General features: G+C 35.2%; 1 protein-coding gene across 1 annotated transcript; it reads right to left on the bottom strand.

Annotated features, from left to right (window-relative positions):
* Window positions 1-214: 214 nt before the first annotated feature.
* On the bottom strand, window positions 215-8,854 carry LOC120344614 (sodium-coupled monocarboxylate transporter 1-like). The gene is made up of 12 exons (XM_039413909.2): window positions 8,704-8,854; window positions 7,936-8,039; window positions 7,583-7,771; window positions 6,433-6,618; window positions 5,845-5,999; window positions 4,800-4,940; window positions 4,384-4,602; window positions 2,789-2,901; window positions 2,027-2,184; window positions 1,428-1,630; window positions 1,252-1,355; window positions 215-1,168 (listed from the first exon to the last, which is right to left on the bottom strand). Exons 1-12 carry the CDS (start codon window positions 8,765-8,767, stop codon window positions 987-989), a joined length of 1,818 nt encoding a protein of 605 aa, XP_039269843.2. The 5' UTR covers window positions 8,768-8,854; the 3' UTR covers window positions 215-986.
* Window positions 8,855-11,749: the final 2,895 nt, after the last annotated feature.

Genomic DNA, 11,749 nt, shown 5'->3' with positions numbered 1-11,749 from the left:
GTGGCATTTTGCACCGAACCCTGATCATCAGATAAAGCAATTGGCCCAGTCGTTTAATGGAGAATGCGATTTTTCCATAAAAAAAGAGGAACGATTGAAGTACGCGCACCAAAATGGCGCACAACCTGAACTCAGGTTGGGGCATCGTAAGTGTGATACATGCCTCAATGACGCCACCTGTCGATTGTCGAATGAACTTTTGTTAAGCGCACAAACTACTGTACAAATGATAAGCTCGTCGTGACGTCGTGTATTACCTATTATTAAGAGTAAAACACCATAAACTCAAATGACTTCTGGATAAGATGCAGCTAATAATATCTAAAATATTATTGATATGTTACAATCTTTCTTCATTTCATTCAAAATTTGTCGAAACAACTCAAGCTTTGGTATTCATTGGATAACTGAATTTGGTAGATCATGCATTGCATAAATGGCTCGAGGAAAACTATTATTCATTATGATTAGATATATAGATATTCACTCACAGGGGTTTATGTCGTTCTGTTGTTTGGGCTTGAATAATCTCAAAAGCGCTTCTTGTCTCCGAATATATTATTTTTATTTCTGTATATCTATGATATAATTAATACACGGGACAAATAAACATGCATACCTTGAGCACCTCTTACGCAATACAAAAACTGCTGATACCAATACGTTATGTAACTCCATATGTTCTAGACAAGGGTGTGTAAGCTTTAATACAGGAGGGCCAGATACAAATACCTGGGTGAAACCGTGAGCCGCACCTTTATTTAACATAGGCTTTCTAGTAGTTACACGCACAAAAAAGGTATTGTAACGTCACAAACATAAATATTTAATGGGACTCGGAATTGGAATGACTCGCACGTACCACATTGGGACCAATTGGCACTTCCTTGTGGGCCGCACAATTTTCTTTATGGGCCACATTTGGCCCGCGGGTCGCAGGTTGCACACCGCCGTTCTAGATAATAACTATATTTTGCCATATTATTTTACATTTTGTTTAAGTAGTTGACATCTTCTACGCTATCCGTCTTAGATGAGATCTTTTTTTCAACCGGTAGAAGTTCTGAAACTCCAAAGCGAAAAAATTTCCTGACTTTTACAGGTAGATGTTTGTTGTCGACGAGTGGAATAAAATAAATCGGATTTGCTTTAGATCCTGGTGTGTGTCCTGAGCAAGTAATTTAAGACAAAATAGTTATAGAATTGAAATTCTCTTCAATTTTGCCTCATATGAAAATTACTGGTACAAACCTGTTAGAAATGAGAACAGCAATCCCATAACAATAGCAACTGAACAACCGAGAAACATTAAAAAGTTGAAATTGATGTTGAGAATATCCAGAAGAACTGAGTGTCTGAAATGAAAAAAGTTTGAGAGGTTGAATCGAATTTTCATATTCAACATTTAGTAACAGAAAAATACTCACTCCACTTCAGTGTTTGTAGATAGCATATTTGGCATTGATGTTGTGGTGTTTAGAAATAATTCTGAAGTAACAATATTTGTTGGACAAGAGTCTATTGTACGAAGAGGAACATTTTCAGAATATGGATTCTCATTCCAAATGTGATTTCCAAGAAAAATGAATGAGAGCATGACATACCCAGAAAAAACACCAATAACTGCTCCCTAAATAAGAGAAAGAATGTACATTTGACAAATAACAAGAGAGAAATATTCAAATATACAGATGCGAATACCCAAAGACTAACTGTTGTACCGGTAGACTTAAACATAAATCAATGGCTAATCAAAATCAATTCCCGCCGCTTACACTTAGTGTCTAACCGTAATACCGGTTAGTAGCGTATATGACTTAAACTGAAATCAATTATCTGGTCATTCAGAAGCTTCAGATCAAAATATATTGCAAATAAAGCCCCACCGCATAGTTTCTAAGAAAGGGTAGATGTTATGATACCAGAAAAAATCATTATTTAGACATGGTAAACACTGTTGATTGGTCAGCATAAAACAATGATACAAGATCTTTTTATGAATTATTTAAAAAAAATTATTTCTTACATATTTATTCGTCCACGGGAAGAAAAACCCTAGAATAAAAATTCCAGCCAAAGGTCCGTATATTAATCCCGTAAATCCATAAACCAACTCAAGTGCGTTTGATCGTACAATAGAAATTACAAATGCATTGATGATTACGAGTGTTCCAATAACGACAACTGAAAAAAATAATATTAATTAAATAAACCAAACAATTGCTTTATGTCATATCTCAGTTCGCTAAAAACTAAGTTCAGATGTTTAAATTGGCAGAAGAAACTGCAAACTCCTCAATTTGAATTCTTGGGATAGTGGCCACAGAAAACAAGTAAATCAATCAAATATAGGTACCCAAGCAATCCGAACCGATTGAGTTTATGACCGGGTGATCAAAAGCCAATTCTTTAGAAATACTGCTTAAAATTTCATCAATATCATTCATCCTGATGATCAGGGTTCGGTGCAAAAAGTCACGTCATCACAGTCGATGTCATGTGCAGCTGATAACATCGGAAAGAAAACAGGGAAAACCCGAGAACGTCAAAGCTGGAAAGTGACCCTAAGTAGTGTTCTTAGCAGAGGATTCGTAAAGTTGGTAATACACTGACACCAAAAAGTGTGATCGTGGTGTTCTGAATTTCAAGTACAGCCATCTGTCAAAGCCAGAGTCCGCAGAACAGATTTCGTGCCTAATTTAAAAGTCTGCACAAATGAATCGAAGAGTTCTATTCTTACAGTATTAACACTTTGCATTCTTAAAATTGAAAAAGGAAGTTACTATACCAGATATTTTTCCAGTCAATAATTTGATAGATTCCGTCATGTTCGGCCATCTTTTCACGAAAAAATCCTCGAGCAGAACAACGGACAGAGAGTTTAATGAAGAAGAGACCGTGCTGGGTAGAAATGTCAAAAATTCAAAATGAAATAAGTAACGTTGCAATTCCAAAACGTACATAGCTATCTCAGCAGAGATGTAGAACGCTCGTAAAAACGTCGATTGCCGACGACAGGATATGTTATTTCATTTAATAGCTATTGAATGGATGATATAGCCTATATCAGGGGGGGTCGGCAACCCCTGGCACGCGAGGATTTCTCATGGCACGCCAAGTGATTTGAGGCAAATTCAGATATTTATTTTAGTAGTTTGACAAACATTCTACATTTAAACAAAAAATAACAATTCGACAAACTGCAATCGACGAGAAGCCGAAATCTATACGCGAAATCAGTGTAAATGAGCGTGTGCAGTGCGGTTTGCCACATTTTGCTACTTTCGAAAAAGCGATGGATCAGAGACCGAAATCTGTACGGGAAATCAGTGTAGATAAGCATATGCGGTGCAGGGTTGCCAAATTTGACTACCTTCGGAAACGCTTAACTATTGAAACTACTCGTTCAACTACTATCGACTTTGCCCTTCAAAAATTGTGATATATTGAATATTATTTTATCAATTTATACTTGGGCAATTCGTACAGCTTTTCGCTAAAATCGCCCATTGTTTTTGTCAGCGGGACGTGGTATTTAGGCCGTAAACACTTTTATGTTGGTGTTTATTCTCCCCGAATCACAAAAAAATTTTCACGACAACGATAATAATTACTTTCTTTTTGTACTCGCCCAGAATTGTGAATTCGCTGAGAGTTATTATACAATAATCAGCGCCGAGTTGCTTGAGTCAAATAAAAGAGGGAATCGGCGACGCAAATTTTTTTATTGAAAAGCAGCAATATAAAATACTAAATATGGAACCGCAAACAATTTGTTGTAGGAGACCCACGACAGATTAAAAACGCTTCTCTAGGCATTGGGAATCGCACATAAGTTTGGGCGGCGTTGACAATCATAATGTCACTAGAATCAAATTCGCACAGTTAATAGTGTGCGGATTTTGCCTTTTTTTTATCCTTTACTTTAAATTGCCGTCAGAAACTTTCGCGGTTATATTATACGATTCATATTACAAGGTTGGAAACTAATTAAGGTATAATCAACCAATTTATACTGTACTAAAATAAATTTTACTCCGTGAGATTTTATAGCGTACCGGTATTAATGTTATACAGCAGTCGACTCAGCAGTGAGCTAAGTAAGATAAAACAAAGTTATCCCTATAGTAAATTTTGACCCCTAAATGAACTTGTAGGATAAGTAGGAAACCGTAAACTAGTAGGTCGCAATGTTTATCATTCTTTATCTGTCTTTATTTTTTTTCGAAAAAGCATAATTCATTTGTGAATCAAATATGACGCCTCAAAGAACTTGATAATAAGAACTTCCAGACAAAAATTAAATATTTGTTTTTTTCAAATTTCGATTTTACTAAATATTAAATATAAAAAAAATTCTGAATAATTGTAATCGCAAAATACCTGAGACTTGCACTGAATATTGCTGATATGAACAATCCTGCCATTCCTGGAATATTTTCAAAAAGTTCCATCGCCAAGTATGGTATTCCTTGGTCTATTTTTTGAAGTTTTCCGGACAACACTGGATCGCACCCCTCATAATACGTATACATGATAAATCCATTAACGAACGTTGCCAAAGTTATCAATAGAGTCGGAAGAAGATATACCAGCAGAGAACTATAAAAATGTCCAAGCAAAACTTAAGGAATATAAATTTTAACTCAACGAATTACATTTGGATTCAAAGTGTACAACATATTATGGATCGATTCGATTGTATCAAATTCATTTCTGAAAATACATATTTTCCGCATTTCAGATATAGAGAAGAGAAATGTCCAGAGAAATGTCCCAAAATAATATAAACAACTCACAATTGTGCTTGTCTGGTACTTTTGCAAGATAAATATCTTTGTATTATTGTTTGTGAAAAGCACAAGACATCCATAGCCATCACGAAATTGCCGACAAGAATTGCAGCTGGGGAAACGCGACTGATAATCCCATATTCAAATCTGGGAACACGATATTAATTAGTATTCCGGATTTTCAACATATCATGTAAATATAAAAAATAATTTTAAACGAATTTGGCGAATAATTAGGAGTCGATATTTTGCTATTGCAGGATTGTTTAGGATAATAGAATAACTAAACGTTACATTAGCCAATTTAGTTCAACTCTTTTATAACATTTGTTAAAATTTCATTGCTTATTTAAGAGGTTATGTATCTAGCTCCGAGTAATAACGGTATTTGACCCTTCGGGCAACAAATGTGGCCATGGATTCGAGAATTGACATTGACTGTATTTATTTTTTGTTTTTATCTTGATTTAACATATTTCACTAAAAACATCTATGTCATTTTGAACAATAAACAAGTCTTGTATCTGTCACACCTTATATAACTACAGTCATTTATGAATGTATAACTGTCTGCTGTCGTGAAGGGAAATTATACAAAGTGTCTATACCACGGGTGGGCAAGGTTTTCGAACTAGGGGGCCAAAAATTTTGCTTAATCAGTCTGGCGGGCCATGTAATTGTGCGGTAAAAAGTTACATTTTATGAACAATATTTACAGTGTTACAATACAAAGGTGAATGCTTCGTGCGAAAGCTAAATTTAACCGCAATCTCAACAAATTCCGTGAGCTATATTTAGCTAAAACATCAAAAATTGGTTTCAGTTCGGTTGTGGCAGCATCAGGCGGGCCAGATTGAATTACCCAACGGGCCGGATTTAGTCCGCGGGCCGTATTTTGCCAATGTATGGTCTATTGTATTCTATACTATAGCATTGGTTAATTTAACCATTTTTATTTACATTTTTTTTTGATAATACAATTAAAAACGATATTATTCAGATTAGACTGTTATCAAGTGAATGCAAAATTAAATCTTTTATTAAAATTTACTTCATTGCAGTGTAACGTCCTCCTCTTTCTAGTGCGTCCATCATCTTATCAACTCCTCCTATAGTTATCAAACCTTGAATTGTCACAGCAAACATTCCAGCAATCATTATAATGGATTGAAAAACATCGTTCCATATAACTGCTTTCATTCCACCCTGTTAATTAATTACGCGATTATCGCAATTTAACGAAAGCGAAAATGGATGTTTCCCCGAGCATTGATTTTCTTGTTTATTTCCGTAACAATGGCCAATCAGGAATGATGACGTAACAATTGGATTTTATTAAACTATACATGATATTAAAGCAGGATATATGTAATATCTACGGCTATTCAAATTGCTATCTATTCGTATCGACACGAAATGTTCATATGAATCGAATGGTGAAATTGTTGTTGTGTTATGAATTGTTTATTTATTCACAGGTTTGTGGTAAATTCCACGCTTCGACTGAATAATTCGTAGATTCGTATTTTTGCTTTCCTTTCGGAATTACTTAAGAATTCCTCCTTTGACTTTATGGTATTTTCATATACTTTGGCATGTTTTTTTTTTTAAAAAAGCAAAATTTAAAAATAATTATTACCAGAGTAGTATACAAAGTACAAATTCCTCCAGTTAAAATGATGCTCCATTCCAACGGTATTGAAGTGACTGCATTCAGTGAAACGGCAGGCAGATAAACAACACTTCCCATGTAAAAGATTGTACCAAAAGTATACATGCAGGCGGCTATTTTAGCCAATACCAGACTGAATCGAAGTTCTAGAAACTGAAAAATCACAAGTATAAGTTTCGACAACGAATTGATTCGCCTGAAATAAGGATGCCCAAACATTTTTTGAGATCTTTTGTACAAAGCCCAGACAAAAAACACACCCACCACCGCTAAAAAAAAAATAGTAATTATCCCGTTAAGGTTATTGTAGGGCAGGGTGGTCCAAACCCAGGCCCGCGGGCCACATGTGGCCCGCCGCTTCATTATCTGTGGCCCGCGTCGCATTCGGAGAGGGAATAAAAAAAATCACATTTCGTATTGTTTCGTCATAAAATTAACCAAAAACTTTTGACATATTGTCACATCACTATTGTCACTGAATTGACTAGTGTTATGGCTTGCTGAGGCAACTAGCGAAGTTAAACGAGCGAGGTTGTTGGCACTATTGTGGCCCGCGAACAATGCAAAAGTAATTTTGTCGCCCGCGGAGCTGCCAATCTTGGACCACCCTGGGGTAAGGAATACAGACTGCACTAGGAATTCAAATTTTCAAATCATTTCTTACCCGAGCCTTAACTAGATAATTACTAATTTTGTATTTTGAAACATAGCGGCAGTGTCGATTTTAAATCTCGCATTTTTGCATTAGTGACGGGGTTTATCGTCATAATTGAAAATGCTAAAAACAACACTCGACTACGTTATAACAATCCGCGCTCATTAGAGCAAGTCACACCCTGTTGATATGTTCGAAAGAACAAGTTTCAGAAGTAATTTTGTGCGGTGTATATTACATTTAAAAAAATATAAGATGCATTCATTGTGAGAAGATTATTTGGAAGCTATCCTGAGTCGTTTCGCTCCAGACTGGAAATATCGTTGATAGGTAAAAACATAAAATCGCAATTGTAATTTTTGGAATTTTCATGGCTAGGGAAGCTAAAACACTTCGTTAACGTTAATATTACACACGAAACGTATGTACTTTCATGTGCGATTGAAATTAAAAATGAATTACCTCAAAAATAGTGTTCAGCTGCATACGACGAAAGGCAGGTATAAAGTATATCATGGTGATAAAAGCTATGATCACGATAGCAAAATCCGACCACAAAACTGCCGTTCCGGTAATATATGACTCAGCGGGACTGGCAATAACAGTTACAGACGAACGAAACGTCACAGCAATTGAGAGACCAACCGCGATCTAAAATGTATAATTAATTTCAAATAAAATTCATTATATAGTTATTTTTAAATCCCCTATCGAAAACACGATAAAATACATTTTATTAATGAACAACTATTTATGTTTACTTTTGTTTTTGTTGTTGATATTATTATCCATTTTGAAATAAATTAAACAAATACCGCATTAATTTTTCGATCTCCAAAGTAGTAATTACTTGTCGTTGTATTTCTTCTATCTCGATAAGCGTAGTAAATTCCAATGATGCAAGACACCGAGAGCAAGGCTTCAGATGAAACGAAAATTTGTTTGTTATACATTTCAGACAAAGAAACAATAAATTCTAACGATAGTTGATACCGCGATAAAAGATAAGAGCGAAACATTTGGAATCTTCGATAGTTTTTCAACTGACTCATTTCGATACCCAGCCCGTTTTAACGGAATTTAACCACATAAATGGAAACGGAATGTCGAGATTTGTAAATATATACATTAGTATGAAATAATGATAAGAAATGGATGTTTTCAATATTCTTTGTGTGCCAAAAGGGAATGTCCCAGTTAAAACGTACCCGGACGAGTAAATTTGCGGCAGATTTTGTTTTGGGAACATTGTGACCTGATTATATTTTTTGCGAGCCTATACTCCAACCGTACTATATAAAGCCAAATAAAGTATACTATCGCTTTCACTTGTGGCAATATTAATTAAGAACAATTTAAATATGTGGGTGTTTTAATTGCATTCCAAACACATATATATTTAATATAGTTTCAAGATGCTGAATGTGTTTCAAAATTCTAAAATTTTATGATAATTCGCGGAGGATTTTTTATTTTTAATTCCAATCTAATTATTAAAGTATATGTTACGCAAAGAATCAGCGTCGCAAAAACTACTATTTTGTTTGTTTCTTAGCCTAAAACTTGTATAGTAATAAACCTACCAGCAAACGATACATAATCTGCAATTCCCAAATCTTTTTTCGATACAGAGGCTATTTCGTCCATTCTTTAGCGGAGGGTTTGAGCAATCTTGCAAACCAAGAATATTACTGTACTGCAACTTACCAGCAATATAATAAATGAAACTCTTAATCAAACATATTACATAACGTTTAGGTGTTTATAACCATACACACGAAGAAAGTTGAATAATCAATTATTTCCGGTGACCGTTTATTCGCGAGTGCCCTGCGCATCATCATAAAAATGTCGTTTTTTTACACCGAATAGCTGTTGATTCTTCAAGCGCAATAACAGTTTCACCAACTCAGAAATCACAAACGAGAGTCAAAAGTTTATTTTACTTCTTTCTCAACGCGCATATAAACGGCAACGGCAGAGTGTTCCGGCAGTAATATGTAGCCGAGACTTGCAACAACGAGATGGGCCGATTTTTAAGACTACTGAGTGGTGCAATGCGAGACATACATTGGACCTGAATGTTATATAGTATCTTTGTAACTACATTACTAACTGTTTGAATTGAAATCAGCCGTACCAACTGATAACTCCGAATGAGCAATAAACCTAAGTAATATTGTTATCGCGTCAGTGTGGTCAATTACGAGTTGCGACTCCTCCATCAGTACTCCCTACGCATCTTGTATGTCCTTCCACGTGCGCTTAACGATTCATTACATAGGCTGTCTAAAGTGATGTGGAATGACTGAATTAATAAAACCTTTTTCACGCCTTTCACTAGCGTCTACACTAAATAGTCTCCGTGTGGGCAAAAAAAGCGAAAATGAATGCAACAAAAACGACGATTTTACTTTGCCCTTTACCTTTAATTGGTCATGTAACTTTATTTCTCAAAGCACGTTTCCCATGAGTTATTTCATTTCCATATGCTCCGCCTGAGGTGTACAATTACACCACACTAATTGAAATGCAAGAAACATTCATAGCGATGCCCAACTTCAAGTCGCACACCTTCTTGGAACTGTACCTGTACACGAAGAAAGACCGTATTATAGCTGTATTGTTGTTCTCTAACTTCGTGACTGGAGATGGCATCAATAAAGGCGGATCATTCGCAGTTTCTCTTTCAGGACGGGAAATAGTCTGTGAAGATCTTATCACGCAGAAACAGCGCTAAACCGATAGATCGTTTCTGTCTATCGCCGCTAGGCAGTCTTGAGTCATGCTCTTCTCGGTATTACAAACGCGTATATGAATTTATTTTAAACGAATTTTAATTTGTAACACCATATGTATTCATATATTATATATTACTCACAAATTTAAGCATGAACTTAAACCCGAATATAATAACAATGAGAAACGATAGTCAATGAAAAATATACTTCAGGGAAATATAATGATATCTTGCCCTTGTTTTTCTGTTTCGGTATTATTGTTCTATCCCGTTCAGTATTCTTGCGACGCATGTGGCGTGCCGATCCGAAATACACAGTAAACAAGGAAGAAATACTTGTAGATCGCTACACAGAATATTAATTCCTCCAACTATTTAACGATGTATTTTCAAATAGATTAAGATTACATAGAATTAGTTTTTACGTATTTCAAAAATAGAAATAGCTTTTATACTTGTTCATTGATTTATAAAACGTAAAGACTGAGAAAAATGAGCACATTCGCAGATGTAAACTTTATTTTTTCTGACTTCGACTGGACACGAAATGAACTCATGAATAATTTTCTTCCTCTTGTTGTTGTAGAAAAAAAAATTCTGTCGCTTTTCTATTCAACTACTGGACGAATTGCTTTGAAATATTTTGTTGTAAAAGATTGTTGTTGTCTCTAGAAGGCTATCACTTTATTTATTTCAATAACTTCTGTGTGTCTATGAGAATCGTTTTATGTGTGACGTCAAATATTGCGCACTTTGTACGATCCTATTTAATGGTGGGGCGAGGTCCCGAAAACTAGGGTACCGGTAGTCCCATGTAAAAGAATAGATAGCCCTACTACTTTGTTTTGGCCATCGTGTCCATATATTTGAGCATTGTTCCCGTTTGTACTCTGATGGCAACTAAGAATAAAACCTCGCATAATCTTATAACAATGAGGATAGATCTGACAAAAACAAATGCCCTTAAATTGATACAATGAATCATAGATAAAACAACGTCAATGTATTATAATAAACAGTCTTTTTAAATACAAAATTGAATGAATTTTGTTAGTTTCAAATGCTTCTTTTGGGCTATATTTTCTTCATTATAAAAAATACAAACCACTTTGCAAAATAGCATTTCGTGTTGAGCTTTAGAAAATATATCAATCAAAGGTGAATGATGCAAAAACCCATCATATCATTCTATTGTTCATCAGATAAAAACGCACACCATAAATTGTCTCTGCGGACACATTGAACCACGTTTTTTTTTTACTTATTCGCTACAGTCAGCTCTTGTCGTCATGGCATAAACCAGCGTTTCAACAAACTTTTGTGCGCAGAAATTGATTGCTCAAGTCTTCGAGAACTTTCCTCTGGTATATATCTTTTCACCGCCGATCACGCAATCATTTTATGATCAAAATGAACTAAATCAATCCAGTTTGTTCACTTGATGAGGTGGACTGAAAAAAAAGCAAAGACACAGTCCTCAGTCTACGAATTCGGTTCTTACACTATACGGCGTTGCTGAGCTATATAACAACTCAAACACAGCTTTTGGGTTGAGTGATTAGACACGGACTGGACGTTGTATGGGTCGTTTTGTTATTATGTTGATGTTGTTGGTATTTTGCAAGCGTATGAAATATGTCTTTCTCATAAACTACTGGATCAATTGCTTTGGAATTTTCAGTGGGTGAAAATTGTATTTTTTGATAGAAGGTTAGATTTTTTTTGAAACCTTCTGTGGGTTCTCTTTTTCTGTAGGCTCATTTGTTGTTCACTTCGAAATTTTGTTCGACGATCTCTTGAAAATCAATACAAATCTTTTGTAGTGGTTCCTCGACCTCCCTCGTGATACTCTCTCGCTATGCAGAAAGTCGGAAGTCTTAAGACATTAC

The sequence above is a fragment of the Styela clava genome, chromosome 5 (genome assembly GCF_964204865.1).
Source record: "Styela clava chromosome 5, kaStyClav1.hap1.2, whole genome shotgun sequence".
Classification (NCBI taxonomy): domain Eukaryota; kingdom Metazoa; phylum Chordata; class Ascidiacea; order Stolidobranchia; family Styelidae; genus Styela; species Styela clava.
This window is presented reverse-complemented; position numbering and strand designations above follow the sequence as displayed.

What these genes read in the sequence shown, in the direction of transcription:
- LOC120344614 (XM_039413909.2), bottom strand. Translation starts at nt 8,767, where the DNA reads ATGGACGAAATAGCCTCTGTATCGAAAAAAGATTTGGGAATTGCAGAT. An exon ending in ATATTCAGTGCAAGTCTCAG is followed by an intron (nt 2,902 to 4,383) that starts GTATTTTGCGAT and finishes ATTTCTACCCAG; the next exon opens with CACGGTCTCTTCTTCATTAA. An exon ending in GCTGTTCTCATTTCTAACAG is followed by an intron (nt 1,169 to 1,251) that starts GTTTGTACCAGT and finishes TTACTTGCTCAG; the next exon opens with GACACACACCAGGATCTAAA.